General features: G+C 40.6%; 1 protein-coding gene across 3 annotated transcripts in view; it reads right to left on the reverse strand.

Annotated features, from left to right (window-relative positions):
* Nucleotides 1–4,121: 4,121 nt before the first annotated feature.
* Nucleotides 4,122–26,249, reverse strand: part of CENPC (centromere protein C) — a 29,158-nt gene continuing 7,030 nt past the window's right edge. Inside the window, exons 8-20 of one of the 3 annotated variants that reach the window (XM_075090592.1) lie at nt 25,361–25,731; nt 23,890–24,739; nt 23,248–23,286; nt 21,950–22,023; nt 20,973–21,041; nt 19,964–20,068; nt 19,054–19,152; nt 16,373–16,468; nt 15,914–16,068; nt 15,323–15,413; nt 13,782–13,854; nt 9,669–9,762; nt 8,608–8,625 (exon numbers count right to left, since the gene is read on the reverse strand). In XM_075090592.1, the coding sequence (XP_074946693.1) occupies nt 8,623–8,625; nt 9,669–9,762; nt 13,782–13,854; nt 15,323–15,413; nt 15,914–16,068; nt 16,373–16,468; nt 19,054–19,152; nt 19,964–20,068; nt 20,973–21,041; nt 21,950–22,023; nt 23,248–23,286; nt 23,890–24,739; nt 25,361–25,731 (2,119 nt within the window). In that variant the 3' untranslated portion in view covers nt 8,608–8,622. Of the gene's footprint in view, nt 4,375–8,607; nt 8,626–9,520; nt 9,763–13,781; nt 13,855–15,322; nt 15,414–15,913; nt 16,069–16,372; nt 16,469–19,053; nt 19,153–19,963; nt 20,069–20,972; nt 21,042–21,949; nt 22,024–23,247; nt 23,287–23,889; nt 24,740–25,360; nt 25,732–26,249 lie in introns of those variants that run through there. The other 2 variants (XM_075090593.1, XM_075090591.1) reach the window with 2 other exon arrangements.

The following is a 26,249-nucleotide window of genomic DNA, read 5'->3' on the forward strand; positions in this document are numbered from 1 at the left end:
TGCTTGAGTGTGAGAAACATAACCAGCGGCAGGGAAACTAGGCAGTAAATACCAGGCTACCCCTTGCTCGAGGAGTTCCCTTGGCTCAGTGCTGGTCCAAGTGCATTTTTTTCTGCAACATTAAGCAGAGTAACCTAAAGCAGCCTGATTTTTACACTATAAGTGTAAAATAATCAAGCACGGGATTTTGAGCCCACGAATCCTTAGGGCTGGCTGAACTCCCATCTGTAAATCTTACAGATCAGTTATATTGTGTTTATTTCCTTCATAAGGGAAGTAAAAAAAAAAAACAACTAGAAAAAAATTAAATACAATCAGTCTGAGCTGGAAATAGGCTTCTCTCCACCTCTTGCACAGACCGGTACCTCAGAAAGAGCAGTAGAAAGCAGACACGATGGCAGTAGGACTGCTGTGTGGCAGGGCTTCACCAGGCTGGGGCAGCACCAGAAGCAAAGCAAGGTTGTTGTGGCACAGGAAAGCTTTCCCCTGTGTCAAGAGAGGCAGCCGGCAGAGCTTTCCACACCTCGTCCTTTGGCTTCCTTTGCACAACACAATGAACTCCGCCCTACAGTCTTAACTCCACAGGCACTGCTTCGATCTATATTCTTTCAGTTAAGCTTGGGTATGGATGATACCCAGTTCAAAACAGAAAAGGAAAAAAAATAAAAATCACACGATCCTTAACAGACAAGTTAAACCTGCTTATCTGCAGAGAAATGAGAGTCTTCTTTTAGTAACGGGGTGACTCACATGAGAAAGCAGTTGCAGTTGTGCCCCGGCAGACCACGTGTGGCCAAGGTGCTTCCTATGGGGAGGAGCATCCTTTTAACCCAAGATACTGAAAATACACAAGAGACTCACATGGTAAAACCAACCCTCTGTTGCCGTGAATGTGTAATAAATGTGGCTTTTAGTAATCTCTTCTACCACCACCGGACAACGTGGAGCTTCTGAGGCTGTTCTCAAGTCCCAGGTACAAGCATTTGCCTTTACATCAGCACATCTCAAGGCACAAATGAGCACACAAGCTCAGAACTGCCTTGGGAACCCCCGAGCAGGGACTCTGCAGCTCGCGGCACACGCTGAGCAAGTAACTCACGTGCCACACCTGCAGCTGGGCTACAGGATAACCACCGGGACCTTTGCTTGGCTGGGCCACTGGATAACCTGGCCAGCAGAGAAAGCCAGCTGACTGGGATAATTTTTAAGGCGAGTACTTTGCTTTTTATCCACTCAGATAGAGGAAGTTTAAGTTTCATTCTTTTACACACAAGAGAAATTCAGCCTCAGCTTCTTTTGTGACCCTTATGAGTTGGGCACCTCACCTGGTTATCACTTCGTACAACTTCTGAAACTTTTTAGACATTCCAGTGACACGACAAGCTTGAAACAGTACATCTGTGATCACTGGAGGAACCGAAAAAGCACCTCACCACCCCCACCACCCCACCCCAAAAATAAAGAACCAATACAAAGGTAGGAGACAAAGAAGCTCCTTGCTTCCAAAAAGTTAGTACTGGGTCACCGTACAGATTTTACTGGAACTGCCCTCCTTCCGTGAAGTTATGACTGAGCCTAATTGGCATAGGGAGGGCACCCGTTCCCACTCTTCCAGGTAAGGCAGGTAAAAGAAAAAGATGTATTAACAATCTTCCTGCTACCAAAATACAGTACATGGTATATGCGGCTATTACTCTGTTTCTGTCCAACGCATTGATTTGATCCAGTTAACAAGAAATTGTGGTGGCCTGTTCTGGATGAAAGCATCTCCAAAACCCTGCAGCGAAGAAAAGGAGCAATGGATTCCTCAGGTCAGACTGTGAGCACAAGGGAGCACGGCCCTGTCTGAACAGTCAGGATGTGGAGCGAGAGTTCCCGGACCTGTGTTCTGCTCAAGGCATCCTACAAAGCGACCTGCTGCTCCACGCAGCTCAGCAGAACAGAGCGGCGCCCGAGCCGCATCGGTTTTAGGCCCTCTGCAAGGGAGCGCCACCCTCCCCTTCCTCTTTCGCACAGCCCAGGGGCACGAGTGCCGCGGACACAGGACGTGGGCGCGCTTACCCAGGCAGGCGGCAGCGGGCGGCTGAGTGTTAGAGTCAGACTCTCTGCTGCTTTAGTTAGTGGCAAATGCTTCCTGGGGCTGAGACGGGGCTCCAAGCACCACGAGAACTGCATATGCTTCAGCAAGGCTCTCGCCGGCAAGAGGCTCGCAGGTGCTGCTCGGGCAGGGCTGGCGGGAGCGAGCGTTAGAGCTTGCAGAACCTTCCGGGAGTGGAAAACCCCTCTTGCTCCCTTCTCTGTAACATTTAAATAATTTAATACACCATCATTCCCAGCATAGTATGCTGCTGTTCAGATTTTTCTCCTCACCCTCTCACCTCCAAAAATCATTTTTGGTTCCAGAATTCTTTTAACGCTCAGCCAGGCTCCCCAGTTTTAAATGCTGGACGACTCTACAACTCTGAGCTTGTAACGAAAACTGTGAGTTCAGATGAGGCAAAGATACTTTAAAAAAAACCAACAAACCAAACACCAGCACCAAAAAGAAACCCAACAACAACCGCCCAGCACTGCACATAGCAGAAATGAGTCCAATTTAGATTTTAAATCATTCCTAGGGAGACCTACTTTTCCTATCCACAGCAAAGACTTTTTTAGAAAATGAGCTCGTTGCTGTGGAATTAATAATAGATCTATGCAGATTGATATTCCCAGCAGATAAAGGGAAAGGGAAAAATATTAAAAACGGATGCTCCTGGCAAATGAAAAACTAATGGACCATATTTTCCCAAAGGGATGGGAGGTGCTTACATTTTATTTCACTCTGATGACTATGCGAGACCTGCCATAATAGGTGACTCTCAGGGAGCACCATTTCCAGCTAAATGGAAACACCTTGAAAATTTCAGAGAATGCGGAGGAGAGTGTAACTCATCACATACCAAATCTGAAGAGCACTGAATGATCGTAACACTGCAGAAGAATATAGCTCTGTTCATGATTTACTTGAAAACCAAAAGAATACTGCAACATTTCAACCTGGAGTTTCTGCGTAACTATGGCAGGAACAGCGGGGATTTGAGTTGCAACCAAAGCCGCTACCAACCAGCAACAGTGTTTTTTCAAAGCTAGCATTTATTGGCCCCTGAGGTTCAACAAGGCCAACAAGACTTGGGTCACAACAACCCCATGAAAGGCTACAGGCTTGGGGAAGAGTGGCTGGAGAGCTGCCTGGTGGAAGAGGACCTGGGGGTGCTGGCTGGCAGCCAGCTGAACATGAGCCAGCATGTGCTCAGGTGGCCAAGAAGGCCAAAAGCATCCTGGCTTGCATCAGGAACAGTGTGGCCAGCAGGAGCAGGGAGGTGATCGAGCCCCTGTACTCAGCACTGGTGAGGCCGCACCTGGAATAGTGTGTTCAATTTTGGTCCCCTCACTCCAAGGACATTTTGTTGCTGGATCGTGTCCAGAGAAGGGCAGCAAAGCTGGTGAAGGGTCTCGAGAACAAGTCTGATGGGGAGCAGCTGAGGGAACTGGGGTTGTTTAGTCTGGAGGAGGCTGAAGGGAGACCTCAACATGCTCTACAACGACCTGAAAGGAGGCTGTAGCGAGGTGGGTGTTGGTCTCTTCTTCCAAGTAACAAGTGATTGAATGGGAGGAAACGGCTTCAAGTTGCACCAGGGGAGGTTTAGATTGGGTATGAGGGAAAATTTCTTCACTGAAAGGGTTGTCAAGCATTGGAACAGGCTGCCCAGGGAAGGGGTTGAGTCCTGGGGGTATTTAAAAGGCATGTAGATGTGGTGCTTAGGGACACAGTTTAGTGGTGGACGTGGCAGCGTTAGGTTAACAGTTGGACCTGATGATCTTAAAGGTCTTTTCCAACCTAAATAATTCTATGATTCTATTCTATGAAAAATATTTTACTTTCAAACTGCTTCTAAGACTTTCAAGAACTCCAATGGAACAGTTGAAAGATTTCAATGTTGGTGACACCCTTGAAGCCACTCACGGTAGCTCACAATGTTCATCAATACTGACAAGCCAAAGTCATGCAATAACCTGCATTTTCAAAACCGCACAGACTACTAGAAAATTAATTCTCAAATGATTTAGAAATTAAAAAATTATAACCTGATTTGCATTATTTAATATTCATTGATACAAAACAAAAAATATTTGTAACAAGCCATGTATTTACAAATTACGCTGGAGAAAGCTTTTAAGATCAATGAATCAACATGCCCCGAAAACTGGGTTGTACTTCCAGTTGGATGGTATTTAGTGTCTTCTTTAGAACTCCTTTACATTAGATGATCTTCAATTTGCAGAAAACGTTACGGGGATGAGGTCTCCAACAACACGCTTCTTGCTTTTGGTCTAAATTATAAAAAGGATAGAAATTAGTTCAAATTAACAGTTATAAACAGGCCTATCTGACTGTGCCACAATATTAGGGAGTTACTAGACGGTGAAGTGGAACAACTGCAAATTGTACTCACAGCAGCAAGGACATTAGAGCATCCACATACTCCAGCGGCAAATCAATAAAAATATTAGTATCGTTTCAATTATGCCCAAAAGAGCACATTAGCCTAATTTAATTTAACTAACAGTGGTCTCTAACAAATGAGTTCCTCTGTGCAAAGTTGGGAGTTGTCAAAGCCACACCTGGTTGTGACGCTGACACCTGTTCTGCATGCATTTTCTTACATGATCTCCGATACTCAGCGTTGTACTTTGTGCAGGACCAAGAGGCCTCAGCAGTTAATGTGCGAGTGAGTTTCATGCTATTTTTATAAGAATCCTGTGTGTATTTTAATTCACCTAAGCTCACGTTTAGACAAATGGTCCACAATCTATGATTTACAGTCCCAAAGGCCACACAAAGCTGCTTGTAGTACAGAAAAGTCCAAGAATTAAAACTGTTGCCAGCTGAAAGAATAATGTCTGATGCAACTCCCCACATCAAGTGACAGCTGAGGACTGTTACTCCAGATGTAGTTACATGGTAAAAGCAGCCCTTGATAGCCTGGACTGCACAAGATGCCAAAGCTTCAAGCTGGTTTAAAGCCCACATACAGAAGGAAGACTGCTGTTAAGACTAGCAAGTGAAAATAACAGCCTGCTATCAAAATACCTTACACTAAAATGTTCTGGGGTATATATGCAGAAAATTGTTAGCTAATTCCCCAAAACTCATCAGTGGACTTCTCCTCAAACCCAGGTATGTGTCTTCCTTACAGGGACACCTCAGAGCCAAGATCAGAAAAGTTAAAGCTGACAGCTGTAACGCTACTTAGTATGCACGTTTCATCTTTACTATACAGAAAGACAAAACAGTGGCCGTTCACCAGCGGCCAAGTGCCCTGCCGCAGCCCCCCGCTTTTCCGGCTGGCCTATTCACAGCCTGCCGTGTGACATGGAAAAGGCCCTCCACCTGAGGTGTACGGCCTGAGGGTCCTCCCAATGCAAGCATGATCTCAACTTACAGAGGTGCAGCTTCCATAGCATGGGAGTCTCTGATTTCACAGAATGGCTGAGGTGGGGGAGGACCTCTGGAACTCATCTGGTCCAACCCTCCTGCTCAGGCAGGAGCACCTGGAGCCGGTTGCCCTGGGTTCAGATAAGCTCTCTTCCCCCATATATGAGCTTTTCCCTCCTTACCTCTTCTGTACCTCTTGACCTCTTCACAGCAACCACAGAGCTGAAACGAGGATGCCAAGTGTGCCCACAAACACCCTAACGTACTTTGCAAACACACACTCCCACCCTTGGGCAATAAGCGGGGCAGAACAGAGAAAGCAGGTCCTGAGCTGTGTGGATGGAGCTGTTCCACATGGAAGGACATGTCAGATGAGCTTGGTCAGTTCTCAGCTCTGCCTCCAAAAGAAATGTATGAAGGCAATCCTGGTGGGCCACCCAGCTCTTCCAGCTTATTCAGTCCAGGCTCCTCCTTAGACACCGCAGAAACATCAAAACCCAGGAAGATTATTTTCTCCTGGGGTTTACCAGGGAAGTCAGGCAGCAACAGGGGGTGAGAGGGCATGTGCATCCACATCTATATCTGCAGCAATGGGCACACACTGCCATGCTATGCCTCTGTGCCAAAACCAGCCGGTGCCAAACGGCATTCCCGCTGGCAAGAGGAATGAAGATGTAAGAGCAGGTGAATGCCTGGACCAGCCTGCCAATACAAATCAGGGTATGGCGCAGTGCCTAAGTGATGGCAGAGCCACGGCAAGATTGTGCCAAAGCAAAGGAAGTCACCAGCATGCTGAATTATTGTGACAAGAGGAGCAAAAAGCACAATACCACGATGCTCTGGGATAAGTCTGGCTGGGGGAATGGTGCTGGGACGGACTCTTTTGGCACTGCAGAGGCAGCCACAACAGATGGATGAGGCTCAAGGGCAACCACGCAAGCCTGACGTGGCCTCAGTTCTGCTTCTGCAGTCTGGAAAACAGCAGATGACGACAATAACAAACACCTTGCCAGTGACATCCTAAGCCAGCCTTCTTGGGATTAAAACTACACAATAGTCTTTTAAAGAAAAGAGGCCAAAAGAAGCTCTGCATCACTTCTCTGAGCAAGAAAATCAGGAGCTTTGCCAGGCCCTGTACAAAGCTTGAAGGAGAGGTAGCAAAGGAACCTTCAGGCTCAAGAACACCTCTGAAATAATTCAAATACCTGAAACTGAGTTAGAAAAATGATACAATCCTTGCAAGCAGCACAAAGACAGAAAAGAAACCTTTGGTAAGGGAAATGCATCCAAAAAAGGCAAAAAAGCAGATTGACACCTGATACAGCAGCTGAGCTGACACAGTGGCAGGTGAATGCCTCATCCTGCTGCCTGCTCCAAGGGAAAGGTGGGGGGAAGGGGGGGCAAGGGGAGGGGCGGGGGGGGGAAGGAGACAAAAGTGCACCTTTGATAGATACTTCAAGAAGATGACTGCCAACTTGCACAGCAGGACAGCTGTATAGCATGTGCATGTGTAATTTCATGAAGTAAATTACTACCAACACTTTTTATACATGAGGAGATCCCTTCTTTCTAATTGCTCATATAATTCAAGTTCCAGATTAGCACACACACAAAAAAAGTGGACATTTAAGCAAATCATTTAGCCCACGCATGTGACCAGTTAAGACAGGTTTTGTACTTCATCAGCATCACAGTTCCATGGAAACGGGCAAGGAGGGGTGCAGGAGGACAGGGGCATGCACCTCATTTGCAGCCCTCAGCATCTCACCAGAGGTGAGCTTTGTAGGGTTAAAAAGTCCTTCAGAAGAGGAGCTAAATTATTTTCAGCAAAACCAGTATTACTATTACAGTTCTCCCCCTCTTTTTTTTCTATCAAGATACAAAAGTATATCATGCAGCATGGGTGCAGGACATAAGCAACAGAAGCCATTTCACAAGAAGGTAATGATTTCCGTGAACTTAAAGTGGGTTTAGCAACTGAACAAAATGAAGCTATTGCAAATTCTGATAAGATAATTCACTCAATGTAATTTGTTTGAAAGGTTAAACAGGATGCTAAGATGGGTTCAGTATGTCACAAAATGAAGAGGCACATAAAGCAAACATTTAGAGCTACTTTGTCTTTAAAACAAAGCGGTGGGGGTTTTTTTTGCTAGCTAAAATACTGCTCAAGTCTGGCAGCTGTGTTCTAATTTATTCCTGCAGCGACCTCTGTGCTTTACCTATGAATTACCTTAGAAGTGCACAGTAAAGCTTAGTTGCTCAACAGACAAATGTCGGCTTCCACTAATATGAAGAAAATCAGCCATAATAAAAGTAAGAGAGCACTTGCTGGATGCAAAAAGGCCTCTTCAATTATCACTTAATTGTCCTTCATGGGCCAATACTGGGAGTCTCATATTTTCCCCTTAAGGTTGAACCCTCCTTCAGCACTTTTTTTAACTGGCTACTTAATTAGTCTTCCTTCCTGGGCTTAATTGTAAATTTGTTTTGATTAATTAGCCTCAGAGCTGACTTGGCACTAACTGAAATATAGAAGTGCTTAGTTTCTTCAGCACAGAGGCTACTGCATCCTAGGGGAGCCCACTCTTTCTCAGCAATAAAATTTCAAGTTCAGATTGTGTTTGAAAAAAACCTTCTTTGTATTTAACTTTCATTTCTTGTAATTGCCCCCTCTGTACTACAACACAAAAGTGATGATAACATAAAGAAAGGGTAAAATTCAGGCCTCTTGTTCAGTGGATTATACATCACGTTCATTAGCTGAATCCTGCTGTTTTAGATAAGATGACTTAATGCTCTTAAATGCAAGTGATCACAGCACCACTAGAATCCCAAACTAAGAGCGTAGGTTACCAGCAGAGACAGCTGCGTTCTCACGGCACCGACACCAGCAAGGTTTCCCTTACCAAAAGAGTCACATTCTGCTCTTCCAAAAGTTACTGAATTTCATTGAAAACCCTTTGCACAGCGTAGATAAGACAGTCTGCAACACCTTTGGGCACTACTATAGCTCTCCATTACGTTTACACCTCCCATATCACTCCTTTCCTCTCTCTCTTTACGGCATGTTGACTCCAGCAGACACCCACACAGCATTATCATGCTTCTGCCCTCTTGATCGATTCTCATTTCAGCTACTGTTACTGAAAACACAGGAAAAGGCATCTTCAAACACCATGACCGTGAAAAAAAATGTAATAAGCTAAATAAAATAATGTGTGTGAGCAGCTACTGTACCCATATAATACACTTCCTCAATACTCGTCAGAGAGTACCGCAATTCTTCAATTTTCAAATTTATAAGTCCTTACCTATCACGCTGCAAAGAAATTAAAAATCTTACTTGGGACATTAATGAGTTTTCCTGTGAATACTCTCAGATTTGCATCTCAACTGAACAGTCAGGCTGAGAAAGTAAACTCTGTGCTTCTTGCAGCTCCTTGTTTCAATTATTGCCCTTCTTGTGCTCCCAACAAGAAAAGACTGCAGAAGTGCAAAGGAAACATGGTTTTACAACCTTCTGTCTGCACCTTTATTTGGGCACAGGAGTCTTGTGGGTGGGCCTAAGAACACATTGCAGCTCCGCAGGCACTCCTTCTAACATTGTTCCCTAATAATTTGCAGCCAACTGTTTTGACTGATGATCAACTACTGTTTTCACCTTAGAACTGGACCGTAGGAATCACTTTGGTTGTCAAATCCTAAATGAAGCTCTTCCATGCAACCTGAGAAAAGTTTGGCTTCGAGGTATCTTCTGACTACTTTTGTGAACATCCATGAGGTGACAGGATATTCTGAAGAGGAAACGTACCAGCTTGGAAAGACTAAGATACTCAGTTACAACAGCCGTCAATACCATTAAGCGAGGCGTGTTCCACACTCTTCAGTTAGATGTATTATCTGCAATCAATTACCACTTAAAGTAAATCCTGTATTACAAAAGGCATCATGCAACAGAGTCTATATATCAGTAGAAATGTAAGAAATATTCCTTCATGCTGAAATGCCTTTTCAGCTGTTGTGAAATGAGGAAATTGCTCTCTAGGTTTATTGCACTCCCCAAATGTTAATTTAAAATCATCTGCAGATAACCAATTCAGCTCTGTACTCGAAAAACAGAAGAAATAGTATATGTGCCTCAACAGTTTGTTTTATTGACGCTGTTTATTCCTCTGCAATTACTCACCTCATATTCTCCTATTTTATGTTTACTATGTTGTATAAATATGGATGTGCACACATCACTGACAGTTTTGCAACCATTCTTCTGCTCCTTTAAACTGCAAAAAAGCTTTGTTTAGCAAAACAGGAACAGCTTTCTAACCAAACAAAACTACAAAAAGATAGATTTTCAAAAGAACCTACTAACCAGTAATTTTTTTTCAAAGCGAGACAAAGCTTTCAAAAATCTGACTTTTTATTGTGGTGGGACATTGTCAGTTAAGCTCCTTAAAGTAAGCCTCTAGTTGTTACCACAATACCTACCACAGAACACATGTACCTACTAACGTGAAGCTGATGAAATACGCGACTCAGCTTTTGTTTCCAGCTCTCTCAATTACTGTTGACAGAAAGCAATGAATTAATATACTAAACCAGTGATATCCTCCAGGAACAGTATGTATACCACACAGGCAACAGAAAAGGCCACGTCTCTCTCACAACGGCGATCCCAACCTCACTCCACAGCAGGTAACGCTGGCCAACCGACTTTGGCGTCACTTAGCACAAACCTGGCTCAGACCTCTACTACTATTAGAGGTGATGTTCTGTACTCTAGTGTAAGTAGAAAATTGTGCCATCTGAGCTGAATATATAAGCCGTTATAGGCTATGAAATAATTTAAAAGCTGTAACAGACAAATAACATTATAGAAACCCTAAGAATATATATTTAAACTACAGACTACAGCATGCTCTGTACAGGCTATTACTTTGGCATTTTACCAAGTTAAATCATTTTGCCACATACCTATTTGAAACCATCACAGCAGTCGCTGGAAGTTAGATTACTCAACAGAGTAGAAAATATGCTGATAAAAATAATCATACATTCACAGGAAGAAGCATGCTAACGCCTCACATTTCATTTGTCTTTCTTTGCAATATCTCATTTGGTAAAGGGAAAAAATTAGACCACCAAAGGTTACCCCCACAACTACTAGTAGCCTGAAGTACACAAAAATGTAGAACGCGGGAGTCAAGGCAAGACCAGGTAGAGGTGAAACATCAGCTGCTTCTTCTGACCAACTCACTGATTCTTGTTTGCCACGCTGTACAACTCAGCAACCTAGGAGAATGTTCAGAGTTCCGGGACTCCTGCGCCTCCTCATGCTATATTCAGGCTAATGACACGGAGGCAAGTTTTTTACAAATGTCAAGTTGACAAAAAAAATTTAAAATGCAATCCAGACAAACGGTGAACAGCCTAGCTCAACTTAACTCCTGCTGTGCACTAATGTTTTAAAAAACAACTTTGAGCAATTGGCTGCAACAAGTACAACATACATACTAACAATGAACTCAGCAAGGTTCAGTGCCAAGTCCTAATGTTAATGGAAACTGATTTACATCTCCTTGCAACAAAATTCAACTGAATTTATCTCTAGCTGTAACACACTCCTCTTCCTCCCTTTCAAAAACCAAACCCTACTGAACATAGATGACAGCCAAGACAAACAGCTGTGCTTGAAGCCCCATCTAGCGACAAATAGTGGAATTGTTGCTAACTAAAGCAACATCCTAGATTTATCACCACGGTTTGGGCAACTTATTTTGCTACTTTAAAAAAAGCAAAACACAAACATTTTGAGATGTAGCCCAACTGCATAGTGTTCTCTGCAAACTATACAGGACATTTCTCCCAAGAAGCCGACTAGCCAGGAAGCAACAAAACCATCCAGCTTAAAAAATTACATACCTTACCAAACCCACCCTATTCTGTTGCCACTCCCAGCCCCAGAATTAGGAAAACACAAACAGGCATTCAAGGCATGCTGACCTCGAACCTGCACATGAACATCTGCCACTTTCCAGCCTGCATCAGGGAAAGATCTGCACATGTTACTTCTGCTTAAGAAAGCATCCTGAAGGACACATTTCCCATCATTTACACATGACCCAAAAGAAAATCCACTCAAAACTTGCTGCCAAGTTGCAGTATAGTGCAATGGAAGAAGACGCATCAGTTCCTGATGCAACAAGGGGAATGTATCACTTCTCATCTGAACCCTCCGGACTAGAACACATTGCTGGAAATCAGCTGGCTGCCACAAGCTCCGTCACAACATACATCCACACTTTCCTTTAGGGCCATGACCACCACAGTCCATACATGTTCACTAACCTCTTAAAGTATCCTTCTGCTACCCAACCTGCAGACAGGTAATGCATAAGAAAATCTGCAGGGTATCTTCCTTCTGAACTCCCTGGCCTTTAACACAACAGAAAAGTGGTCTTGTTCTGACTTTCAGCTGGAACCAGTGAGCTGCTGGGCTCAGAGACCACCACATCCATGCCCTGACCGTCGGGAGATATGCTTGGGCGAGGAGCAGAGGATCTTTTGTCTAATGCTAGTCCTGTACTGTTTTCCAAATGGCAAATTTCCAGACCTCTGCAGGCCTGAGGAGTTGAAAGACTTACAACCTAAACGTTTTAGGGGGTGGGATTCCCTCAAGCAGCGGAGACAGCATGTGTGCCCATCTGGTAGCTGGTATGGATCCAACACAGAAGGGACAATATTTGAATCTTGCTGACCTTGAAGAGACCAATGCGAGCCCAAAATTTAGTTACAGCTGCCAACATCAGATTATTATCAGCTGTAACTAAATGACTTTTTTTTAAATGTTAACTCAAACTGCTTACAAAAGTTGAAGCTGGGAAAAAAAGAAAAAAGGTCCTTCTGTGCAATCTGAACTTTGACAGCAAATAGCTTATATGAAGACAGAGGAAGAACTAAACGGCAACAGGCATGTTCCTGTTTCATCTTCTCAGTTAAGCATGACCTAGCCATGAATGCAAACGTGCCACAACTTCTACTAAGTAATTCCACTGACAGCCTACATATGCACTAATCATAGGAACTACTACTTGAAAGAGAACGATAAAAATAATAATCTCAAATTCCCCAATCTAAAGGGTCTTTCACAAAGGCACAGTAATCTTGGTGTCCAAGCCCTTTCACAGACACAGAGTTAGCTGGCAGCTGAAAGCATAAGGGAAGCACTAAAGCCAATTGCTCTTTGCTACTTCAGTGCATACTCCAGATCTAGTATAAAGATCATGGCCAAGACTGCTTACAAGTTCAATACTCAATCCTCAAGTCCTTAAAGTTTACAATTCCAGTTCAGTTTTCCTTTTCTCCTTCTCTTCTAGAACAGCAGTGACCACAGAGAGAAAGCACCCTACCAGAATAGCTGTAGTTTATCCTTATCTTCAGCCAGAAGGAACCTTGAAGAGCTTGGGAGACAAATGCTATGTATACCATCTGCTGTCTAGACTTGGCTTCTGGAGTATACAGTACAATTACAGTTTTCCCAAAGGTCCTTATTATTATCCAGGAACACAGCAAGCAAAACAAAAGGAGATATTAAAGTAATACATTTGGCAATGACCTATTGCTGCTACACAAAATAAAGCTATCCACAATGTTCAGAACTAATCAAGCCCTAGCTTCCATATAAAAGATACAACCAATAAGCTCCAACTCAAGAGCTCTCATTTCACAATTCGAATTTGAGGCACTAATCATACATCTGCTAGACAAGGAAGAAACGCCTGCCATTAACATATTAGAAGTCTGGACCCCAGCACAAGAGCATTCCAGCAGCCCATCTCCTAGACAACAATTACTGGAATGTGAACAGCAGGGTCCTACACTTAAACAGGGATTATTCTAAGCAGTTTGTACCAGGCAGTCGTTAAGACTATGAGGTGTTAGCTGAAGATGCCAAAATCTTTAAGTGCTAAGCATCTTTAGGGAGATTCAGCATATCAATACGATTTGGAACAACAATGCACTTTAGCCACAAATTGTATACATACATCATTCTGTCTCTGACTGACACAAGAACAGTAACTGATGCCAAGTGAGGCCCTTCAGTATGTCATTGTAGTTTGACAGCAAACTACTGAGTTTCTTTCAGTTTTGTTCTTAACTCTTCTCATGTTGATTTCAGATGCTCTGTATTAATTTGTAACGTTAAGCAGGACACACTCAAACACTTTGTATGTAACAAGAACTTCAAAGCATGCAAAAGCTTGAAATGTGTTTCAGCAAACTTCTGCAGAAAGTTCTTCACCTGTCTTTTTTGAGTTGTGTGAAGAGAAGAATGCTTTCTTCATTCAGAAGATTACGTATGTTATATCCATTTCCTACAAATAAAAACAGAGAAAGTTTTCTTTAGAAGCCACTAGCAATTTTTGAAGTCCTGTCCTGTCTTCAGCCAAGTGTATTTTTGTTTCATATATTTTAACAGAAGGAATATTAGTCCCTAATCCAGGATGCCACTCTTACAGGCACGTCACTGCATTTCAAAGAGGTTACAAAGAATGCAGTTAGTGTCATTGATTTTAACCTGTGGTAAGAATAAAGGCCATCTTTGCTGAGAAGGTTTTTACTGAAAAGAATGTAAAAGGCTTGAGCTCTCAGCTCTCAAAACCCGCAAGAAAACTGCAGGGTGACTGAAGTTACTTTAATTTATTCCTATAGAAAATCTCAGTAAAAACTGCACATGGAAACTTAGCTGCAAGATCTTCACTTCCGGTTTGCATACCAACATGACCACAACTATAGAAAATTCTAAGAGGCACTGAATGTCAGCAACGAGCAATATTCTAATATTCATATACAGCCACCCACGATGAATTACAGAGATCACCCGCCACAACCACTGCATTGCCCATCCAGGCATACTGAGACAGGCCATGAAGAAGCAGGGAAGAAGTATAGATCCTTATGGCCACATGGAACTTTCAGCAGTTTATAATCTGCTTTCCCAAAAAGCAAACTAAAAAATTGTCTCTGCAGACCCCGAACTTTTATGATTAAAACAAACAAAAAAAAAAAAAAAAAAGCTTCAAAGCATCAAGCATTAATTGAACAATGATTGTTCAATCAGGAGGTCATGGTGAAAAGTTAATGGAAAAACAAGTGGCAGCTTGCCATCTTCTAGTATAGCCTCTTCACATGAATGCTGTACAAAAGCTCTCTACAACTTCATGAACAACCTGCTTTACAACTACTACAAACTCTCCTGACTAGTGTCTTACCCACTGAAGGACAGCTTCGCATATGGAACTCATTCGACTTTTATCTCAGAAAGGCAAAATCAGAGGTGTCTAAATTCTCAACAACCCACATGAACTAACAACCCATTCAACAAGATGTTCTGCACCTTCTATATTACAAGCACAAAGCATAAAATATGGTGAACTGATCCAAATGGGTTGTCAGAATTGTATGTAGAAAAAACAGCAAACAGGTGGTGACCAAAACAGTTATATTAAGTACCACTATTTTAAGCTGCCTGTGAAGTTTCCCCAATGTTATAGCTGGAGACAGAACCAGAATACCAAGAGAAACTCACTCTTAGAACTTCATTATATCATCAAAAACTTTGAGGCCAAGTCACATAAATGAGCAGCATTTGGATCATTGCATTCAAAGGTTAGGTCATCAACCTGTGTCCAGTGCTGGGTCACATTCCTTTCTTCATAACCCTATGCTTTCCCACTCTCTCCAAACTTATCTCTTCCCATTATCCAGCTCAGTTTTGCTTCCTAGCATGCTAATTCAGTCTAATTCATCTCCAACACATTGGGTCTAAATACATGCACTTACCTGCAGGAACATAGAAGTAGTCCCCTGTAGTCAGATAATATGATGTCTTATGTAAGGTAACAATAATTTTGCCGTGGATAACATGGAAAGCCTTAATGAAAGTAAAAGGGTTCTAAGATCAGCAATGTTTCCTTTGCAAACATTTGAGAAAGTTATCCAAAAAAACATACTCTTTGTTTTGTGTACACGTAACAAAGATCAAAAAACAAATAAGGCAGCAGATCTGCAATCCTTTTTTCCCACCCTGCTGAAAAATAAGATGCACAACTTAAAAGGGGGATGGGGGGCAGTCTTATTTATTTGATACTTCTATCTTGCTGGCAAGATCCAGACAGTAAGCATACAGGGACACACAGATCTAATATGAAGCAAAGCAGAGCAACGTGCATGCAAAGTACCTCTAAGCAAGTTTCTTTGACTATAACTGATTTCACAACTGAAATGATTAATTAATGTTTCCTGTATTTATTTGCATTATAGAAGAAAAAAGAAACCTGAAAAACCTGTCAACGTCCTACACTACTTCTAACCACCCTAAGATTTTCTGTTTACATGGTACATTTTATAAGGATAAGAGAAAAGCATACTTACTATTGTATCCATGTGGACAAACTGGTGTCCCTTTTCTTTAAATGGTTTCAAAATCAATCTACCACTGGAAAAAGCAGATGTATTCAAATTTTTATATATTTCTACCGATTCATCTTTGAAGAAGCATGAGTGACTGCTTTCAGTGTTAACACATTCTACAAAAAAAAGTCCAGGAGATTAGCATTAATGCTAACACATGATTAGTCTTGTTACATGCTCAGTAACTACTTACTAAATCCTATGCATTACTTATTGTTTCAGTGCAACCCCCAAAAGCTAGACTCAATATTGAGCTGAAAAATCAGGACACTTTTTGGGTCTCCCTCAGAATTTTCTCCAGACCAGCAATGAATATTTCAACAGCTCACCTTTTTATGCCCAATGTGGCCCAAGTGTTTATCAGTCTAGACACTTACTACACAATTCAGAAAGGCCTTTGGTTACATCCCCTCAACTCACCTAGAAGTACTTCCTCATTTGTTGCTGGGTCCAGTACAACGGTTGGCTTAGAAGTATCAGCTAGGGTGTGATCCAAATTTGCAGGTATCTTACTTCCTGAGGAGACAAAAAAACCAAAACAAAACCAGAAGAATAATCACTTGACATTTAAAAAACCTTAACCACAGCTTTTCCACAACTTTAGATTTCACAGAATTTGTTTTATTATGTGACTAAACAGACTGAATACACTTTCTTCAAGTAAAATGAAACCATCCATAACAATTCTTTGAAAATGTAATTTTCATTGGAATTATTTCTGTGTGTAATACATAAAGGGTCTCTAAATCCTACAGAATCTTCCAGGGGAATGCCAACTATTTATACTATGCTATTAATGGCAGTATTTACTCAGAAGTATCTGCGTTTTAAGAGAAGTGCTTTTCTAGCGACAGATGCTGAGAGGATATTAAGAAAGGATATAAAATACATGATGAAGTACGAAGAACATGTTTTTCCTTTTTACCTACTGCTGATGGGCATCAGGAGTCTTAAGAGACAAAGTATTCAAAAGAATAAGCATATACTCAATCTTCCTTTTCTCAAGAAATATCACTATAGGAGTCTCACTGTAAGTTGTAAATCAGAGAACTATTTCTATAATAAAAAGGGTTTTTTTCCAGAGAATGAAATAGCCTAAGAGTTGATGACAACCTTATGCTTTTCAAATAGAAAAGAGATGCTAGAGATACAACAGAATAAATCTCCCATAGCTCCCTTACAGAACTCTCTTAAGCAGACAATTTCAGCACCACAGTGCACAAGAAATTTCTTTAAATGCAGTTGGAATAAGGATGTTAAAGGCAAGATCTAGCACTTCATAGGCACTCATGGCTGCTTAAACACTCTTATGTCAAGACAGTCAGGGGTAGGAAGAAAGTCACTGTGTTTGAAATAGCTTTGCTCCAACATAACCATCTCTCTATAAAAAGAAGCAGCAACAGGTGAAACTCTATAGCTATAACCACAGAACCTCCACTGTGTCAATAAAATTTAGGAATTTGTCCTAGAAATTCTACTCAGCTGATGGTCCCTATATGCATCACTTAAAATTCAAGGATGCTAACAAAAGATTATCTCTCAGGAGGAATGTCTGTTAAAGAGGAAGTCCATCACTTCTGGAAGACAGTTAAAATGCACCTAAAAGCAACCAATAATTCTTGTAAGTTTCAGTGTGAACGGTCACTACCAGCTCAGGTTTACACAGACTGCGAATGACTTATATTAAAACATAAACCATACTTAGATCAAAGCTTAATCTAGACCAGGATCCTGTTTCCCAGCAATGGCCAAAAGCAGGTACTCATTCCATCCCCCAAAATGCTATAATACAGTAATGGCACTTCCATGGAATACTTTCCACCTCTAACATGGAGCTCACACACTTTATTTAGAGCTATTAATAATTAAGTCTTCTGTGACTTTATCTAGTTCTTGCCTTGAATCTACGTAAATATTTTTACCCACAGTATTCTGGGGCAGGGAACACGCAGTGAGAGGAGCCACCTTATTTTGTTTTAAAAACCCAGCTCTCACTATCTTCCTTCCCCACCTTCTAGTTCTTGTGTTTAAAAACAAAAAAAAAAACCACCCAACAAAACAAACCACAACTTATTTCTATTCCCCTTCTTCATGCCACTTGTGATTTGATAGGTCTTTCTCACACCTCTGCAGTATTCTCTTCAGGGCTGAGGAGCCTTTACTATGTAGTTGCTTCCCCTACAGAAGCCCTTCCATGTTTGTGACAAGCTTTCTCACGAACTTTCTCTAGTCCTACTCCTATGTTTTTGAGGTAAGGAATAAAATTTACATGCAACATTCCAGAAAATCAGAAATTTGTACCAACATTGACTGTTTTCTTCCTTATGATTACTTGAGCCCTGATTTGTTTTAGAACTGTGTCAGGACCATATGGCATTTTCCATGTTTGTTAGCATTTGTTTTATTAGTTCTATGACTTCACATAGAAATGTTTCAGTCTCAAACAAAAGCTCTAGACTGTCCCCATAAAGAAAGGTTCTTTAGCATCAACACATCTTCCACAGAGCACGGCGAAAATAATTTGGCTTTTGGACTTTGACTTATCTCCCTTTTCTGAGCACCACCTACGTATTCATTACCTATTGGCCATAGAGGCTCTAGCAAAGCTTCCTGTTCCTGCTTCTTTAAACACAGATTTATTGCCCACTTTTAACCATTTTATGCACTGCTCTTAAAGCTCTCTCTTCACCTACCTTGTTATGTTTTTGTATTTAACCTACAACAGCTTAAAACTCTATTGACACCAAATGCTGCATTTTCAGATGTGATATTACAGGTATCAGTAAAATGGCTAGAAGTTTATACCTTAGCTGTGCGTTATGAAACTAAACACATTAGCATCATTAATGAATGAGCTGAACAAGGACAGACGTACAGCTTATTTTCCTCAACCCCTGCTTTAAAGGCACCGCAACACTTCTGGATATGTCCTGTATCTCTTCCTTTCCACATCAGATCACATGAACACATTTCATTATAAAATTATTTTCACACAGAGATATGCAAGTTTTTACAGGAGAAAAATCTTCCAGCAACAGAGTATTTGACTAGAGAATATTTTTTGGTAAGTATCAAAAGAAAAAAAAAGTCTATGTTTATACTTGTTTCGTCTCTTTTCTGCTTGTGACCACCCTTCCTCTGCTTAATCTTTCTGCCAGGTTCTGGTTCTGGACACACTATTCCACTAATCACGAGCCCTCCTGAAACAAAAGAAAGTTAAACAAAGTTCACTAACTCATAATAATTTTACAAGAATACAGACTTGCACAACCAACAAGCATTTCAGTTAAGAGTATATTTCCTTGATGCTGAAGTATTCAGATAGCTTTAGAAAGCCAGAACCAACCAAGAAGCTTTTTGACATGAAGTATTTTGGAGTGCAATGCAACTTCAGACTTTTTGAAAAGAGTTTTATAATACTTGAGTCAAAGAACATTTCAGAAAGCCATGGCAAGAGAGTCAATTTTTAAAACAAAGTATCAATTTTAGGGACACAAAGAGATACTATTTTCAAGCAGACTAATTAGGAAAGGACCAAATTAGGCTGAATTGTCAGGAAAAAATCCCCAAGGACAAGATATATTCTATCACTTAGGGAATTTAACACTGAGACTGGACAAATATAGTATCTGCTTGGGAAAGCAGTGCTCACCCACAGAGAAATGGTCCAATGAATGATCCAGTAGATTGTCTCTTTTTCCAGTATCATACAGAATCTTTGATGTAATAAACCTACTAGAACAGAGCAAACCATTTTGTTCTTCCCTAAACACTTAAAGCAAGAGTACTTAATATACTCCGCTGATACTATTTCTGGCTGACACACAGGTATCAGGAGAAAAAAAGACTACATGGAAAGATGACTAAATAGCTGGAGACCATAAATAATCCACTTTTAAAAAAATTACCAAATAGTAAGCGTCTCAAGGCTTTCATGGCACAAGACTGACTCACAGATTTCTCTTTACTGCCCTATCAGGAGAAAGCAAATAGGTATTTTGGAACTAATACCTGAAGGCCTCATCGTATAGTTTACGCGCTCGCCTCGCCAATATTCCAGAGGTCTTAGTCGTATCCTTTTTGTCCGACGAACATTAGGTGTGTTGGAAGGCATTACTAATTTGAAGGATGAAGTCATTAACATTAAGTACAAAAGGAAAATGTAGAAATGGAAAACATTAAATATCCTTTCTTGCTGTTCCGTATCAGGGGGTCAGCACTTCCCAGATGATATTTGTATCACATTGCTATCATGACAGGAAAAGGGAACTGAGTATTGCCAAAAGCCTTCTTTTGCATATATCAGTATTTCACTCTCCTTTTTCTTAAATAGTCACCATGCTGATTATACATTATTTTTCTCTATATATATCTTAGTGAATCACTGAGATACAGACATTAGGGGCTCAACCACAAGGAGCAGCAAACGTGCTACAACTGTAAAGGCAAAGCTCTTGACAAAGACTAAGAAACCTGCCTAAATCTGAGGGGCCCACACTAGCAACAGTGGAAAGGCACTGCCTTGGTTATGGCAAGAGGAGAGTAACAGAGACTGCATAAGCAAACCCTTCTCTTCCAGATTCTTAAGTCTGATCTCCAAGGTCCCAAAAAGCAGCAGTTTTGCCAACAGAAACACCACACATTTCCGAGACTTCTCAGATATTTACCTGCAGATTCATTACACAGCCTCAACTTTCAATTTTTCTAAGCTGCCATATACAAATACAGTAAGATTTGATGTTTTAGTGTTTGTAAGAAAGAATAAAAGCCCCTTAAGAGTTGAGAGCAAATTAGTCGAGAATGTTTAAGTGCTAAAAATACATTAAAAACTTGCTGAAATAGCTTTTGAAAATAGACAGCTATAGTGCCGTGGATAAAATAATAATGAAGGGAATAAAACCCAATAAAAACAGCCTAGTTTCGAGGTGTTTTGCTGTGTCTCCTTCAGCAGAGTTTACCTCAAGTTGGAAATGCATTTCTATTTATGCACTTACAAGAAGATATTTTAAAATAATCTTACCTATTTTTTGCCTTGCTCTGTCATCTGATAACAGATCTCTTACTTGACAGTTCAAGTCTTCAGAATTATCTGAAAATACATTCACCACTATAGGCATTTACTATTCCTGACTTTTATTCCATAGACCCACTAGAAGCAACCAAAGGTAGTACAAGCACAAGTCCCAACATTAGTGTTCCCACTAACATTTATTTCTCTGAACATATATGAGACCCGATGTAGATAAACAGTATATATAATTAGTTTTCAAACAGTATAAGCTTGAAAATTAACGAAAACTATACATTCAAGTAAATATTCCTCAGACCCATCCCTCTGATAAAACAAACATCATCAAATTATAAGTAAACATATAATTTTATTGATCAAAGTGCAAGGTCATTCAGCTTTATACCACTCAAGCCTAACTTTAGAACAAACTTCTTGCCAGAACACACACAAAACTAGGTCTCTGAGGAAAGCATTGCATGAACTAGTAACATTCACAACTGGCTCTGGAACACTAACGAAAAGGCTTTCTATCCCCAGGGCTCATACTCATTATGTCAATATGTGCAACTTGTGTGGGGCAACTTAAAAGAAAACCAAAATATTTTTAGGCGAACAGGCCGTGATTCCAGAAGGCTGTACAATTTGGTCTAGGGTGGCCTGAAGTGATCATATAGAGTACCATCACAAGGCAACGCACCAAACTGGTACAAACTGAGTCTAAAAAATTTGTTCGAAGTATTTTGGAAGGATAACTTCATCCTGGTAGGCTTGATGCCAAACCATGTAGTGCCGGTCCTTCCAAAGCTAACACAATGTAGAGCTGGCATACTGAATCACATACGTGGGCAGAAATGTCACTATCGCCAATACAACCTGCATTTCTTATTCTGGACAAGCAGAATACAACAGAAATTACTGTACCATCAGTTACATCTTATAAGAAGCTTACACATAAAATGCAAGAAAATACCAACTTAAAACATTACCTGAAGATGTATTATCCTGTTCACAAAACTTACTCCTGGAAGCAAATGTATCACAATGTTCCAGAACAGGCCCACTTCAAAGGAAAAAAAATACACTTGCTTGGATATGTTAAATGTCAAAGGAACATTACAGCACTACCAAGAACAGCAAATTTAAGTTTTCTTCAGATCATGTGGGGTGGGGTTTTCTTCCTTCTAAATATCTGTCTGTACCAATTAGACACTGTAGCAAATTACTGCTAGTTAGGAATCACAGGTCTGAAATTCATCAGTTACCCATCTACTTGGTCATCAGGCAGACAAACTAGTGTTCACACCTTCTCTCTAAACAAGTTTCCTAAAAATCTTGTAACTTTTTTCTTTCTAATTCCTTCCAAAAGAAGCAGAACTTCTCCTCTGTAGCATTACCTTTCAAACAATTTTCCTATATCATGATTATAGAAGTGCTTTGAAGAACTGTTTTGCATACTGTTAAGGACAGTAAAATAGTTTGTAATTGGAATTTTTAATATGTAATCTGTCATAAAATCTTCCCCATAAAATGACAATAATTAACATGTATGTAACTCCACCAGAGATTCTCTAGCAATCAAATCACTTACAACAGGACTTCTCTTACAGCTTTAGCATTGGTAGCCCTAACCTTTCCTCCTCCCCCATCTATGGCTGTGCTTCACAGCTCTTACCATGCCAGTAAAGCTCAGCTGTGATCCACCTGAATGCCAAAAGATGCATTTCAATGCTAAATTAGCAAACCTACACTACAAATTCGTCCAACTGAGTCTGCAGTAGACTCACTTATAATAATAAAAGTTCAGTAGAATTACAACATAAAAATTTAATAAATTGAGACTGCCACTCCTGTTTACTTTGTTATTAAGTTCCTATCCCATGAAGGAGAAGATACGTGCGGATCTATGTGCACAAACAAGAGTTTGGATTGTAGATACAGTTCTATACCCTACTTAACAGCAACTTGATTAGTATAGTTACTAGTTCTAGAAGCACTGGTATTTCAAAAAATCACATGCTAATGTGGAAGTAAGCCTCAAAGGGAAAAAAATCCTCAAAGGCAAGAAAAGTACTCTGACCCCTTATTCATGACAGGAAGAGGAACGTTATTAGTTTAACTGTATTAGCACAGTATTTAAACACCTCAGGCATAATCACAATCCCTTTTCTACTAGGTTCTTCACTGGTAGAACACAAAACACAGTAGTAGTGCCAAACAGCTGTTCTGTCTCAGGGGGGCAGAAGTGGGATTAAATGCAGGTTTTACAGACAACTCAGGAAATTACCTTTCCCAACTCATAGGCTTCTCAGCTGCAAAGGAACCTCTGGAAGAGAAAAAATTATTACATTTACTGTTAAGTCAATTTTACTTACTGAAAGAAACCTGTAGGTCAATAATTCTATGTACTGAACAGAACCATAAAAAAAGAAATTTTTAAAAAAAGAATTTAAAAAGCAATGTGAAGAACAGTGATTAAAAACTCAATTAGACTGGTTAAAGAAACTTCCTCTTTTGATTACCAATCATTAGTACAGTTACTTTCACAAAAATAAATATAGCTGAAGAATTAAACACTCCATTTTCTCAATTTATAACCAAAGTAACAAACCTGACAGTGAAGTTTTCCTATGGGTGATGGGGTTGTGTGTGCATGCATGTGTCTCTCTGATTTTTAAACTGGATCTGCTACTCAAGTCTCAAAGAAAACTTTAAAAATTCCAGCACAAGTCTCCTTATGTAGAAGCAGACACTAGATTTGGCACCCACCTTTGAGAACAGGATGTTGATTACACCATTTGGCTTCCCTATGAGCTACTCAACCAGTCTGAAACTGTCACATAGTTCAGTTGGGCCACTACTACTCAAAAGTTAACAAAATGTCTAACAAGTTATACCACATTTGTAAGGAATTACATTAAAAGCTTACTGTAGTCCATGTTGCACGTTATGTTTTCTTTTTCTTTTCACATCTGATAACTTCTGCTTTTTTCTTGCCGTGTCCTGTACGGGAGAGCTAGAGCTGTCAGAATCTGTTTGACATTCAGCATCGTCAAGGTCTGAGCAAACACCTTTACTGGTTCTGCGATTAATCTTTTTGGGTACCTTCCTTGAAGACCTGGGTGACAGTTGTTTCTTTTCAGAATTCTTCACACTGTCTATGAGATGCTGCAGTGCTTTTACAGGAGTTTTGTTATTTGCACCACCAAATGACTCCAATGTGTGCGATACATTTTTAGGCTTTTCAGACTTACCCAATTTCTGAATCATGGAAGTCTGTAATTTCTGATGCAGGGGCGAGTTAAACACTTCGTTCAATTTTACAGGCTCTCTTACAACCTCTTCTTTACCAGGTTCACTGTCAGAACTCTCATCTCTTTGTAACTGAGGATTTTTACCTCTACTTTTCTTGCCAGAGTTTTTAACCTTCTTCCTCGGACTTTGTGCCACTGTCTTAGCTACTCCAACTTTTGGCATTTTCTGCTTAGCAGTTTGTTTCTTGTGAACTAAATGCCGAGAAGCTTTTGAAGCCAACTGCCGACACTCAGAAGACTCGAGATTCTTTTTTGGAGACACAACCTGCTCTTGCTGATGCCCATCTGAGGACACAGGCCAATCCTCACTTGGCATCACCCTTGTTTTACATTGTTCAACATCAGATGCTTCTGTTTCCAGTCCAGACTTTGGTGATGACATCAGTTCTTCAGCTTCTGGTTTCCAGGATGTCTCCTTTCTCCCCTTTGGAGAACCTTGCCTAAGTGTATCCTTTTTAGTCTTTCCTATCAAAACACAAAACACTTGGACATTAGTATCTTTTCCCTTTAAACCTAAAGATACATATTGGCATCTAAATGCATAAAAATAAACCAAAGAATTAAAAAAAATAAATCACAAAACCAAATTTTCCCCTGATAGTTAAAAGAAGGCTTTCTCTGAACTATAGTGTATGAAAAATTCAAAGCAGAATTTTTGGTGTAGTTCCAGTATTTCCTAGTAGGGGAAAAAAAAAAGGCAGAAATGTTACATTCAATCTGCTTTCCAGTTTTCAGTGCTTCCTGCTACAAAACCATTCTCAAATAATTTCTAAAAACTGATCCCCTTCAGTTCAAAGCATATATCTTAGCCTCCTTTCTACAAAGAGAAGAACAAAAGCTTGTGGGTAACCACCTGCTTTGTCTGCTCATAAGAAAAGGCTACACAGCTAACTTAATTTTTTTGGTGGGGGCAGAAGTGAAGGCACTCTGTCTCACCGCCTTATATACAAACCTGTGCAACTGAAACATCAATTAGGAATCCACTAATGTCTCTCATCTACTTTATCCTCATTTCCCAATAAACCACCACAAAAAAAATCAGCAATATGACATGGAAGAAGTCTGAAGACCTGTTAAATAACTTACCCATATGAGTATTGTTTTTCCTTTGAGATACGAAGACCTTTCCTTCACTGTCAGAGACTGGATCTGATTCTGACGCTGTGCTGGAGTCAGGTACTCTGACATCCTTTTCCTCTTTATTAAGTGCTTCAACGTGCCCTTTTCTGTTCTTGCCCTTCTTACTCCCTGTCTTCTCCTTCTCAGAGGGCTGAGATTTAGAAACAGGAGTTGCAGAGCCATCTTTTTTTGATTTTTTGTTCTTACAGGGTATTGAAAACCATGAATTAAAAGATACACCATCTGATTCATCAATTAAAAATTCACATTCATTTTCTATTTCTATATCTAGATCTTTCACAGGAGGAGGTGATGGCGGTGATATTGAGGCTGAATACCTAAAGAAAGGAGAGACAAAGTATTCACATCATTGGGAGAAAAAAATTGACTTTCCATCTTGCAAATGTAGTGGTGAGTCTAGAACCCCCTAAACATGCTACAGGACATTCTGCAGAAGAATTATTATAAAGTTCATCATTAATTGCCCTTTAGCTTCCAAAAAGAGCACAAGGCCTGTTTCTCCTTGCTTTGGCTTATATTCACACCTCATTATTTCTCAGATGCTGGACAGTCAACCTCCTAGCTAAACCATCAGATCCATATTAGCTCTGAGAAAGACTGCTTGATAACTAGTAACTTCAGAATCACAGGTTTTCCTGAATCCTCCTGTCAAAACATCCCAGGCTCAATCTCAAACACTATTCAACAGCTACACACTGTTTTACTGGCAGACAAAAGCAACATCAGTGTTAAGTCCTAACAGCCCAAAACTTTGAAACAACTAATCAAACCCCTTTCTCAAGTGGCATTTTTCTGTCATGTTGGACTATCCCAAAATATCCTCCCAGACCATGTT

Source organism: Phalacrocorax aristotelis, chromosome 4 (genome assembly GCF_949628215.1).
Source record: "Phalacrocorax aristotelis chromosome 4, bGulAri2.1, whole genome shotgun sequence".
Classification (NCBI taxonomy): Eukaryota; Metazoa; Chordata; class Aves; order Suliformes; family Phalacrocoracidae; genus Phalacrocorax; species Phalacrocorax aristotelis.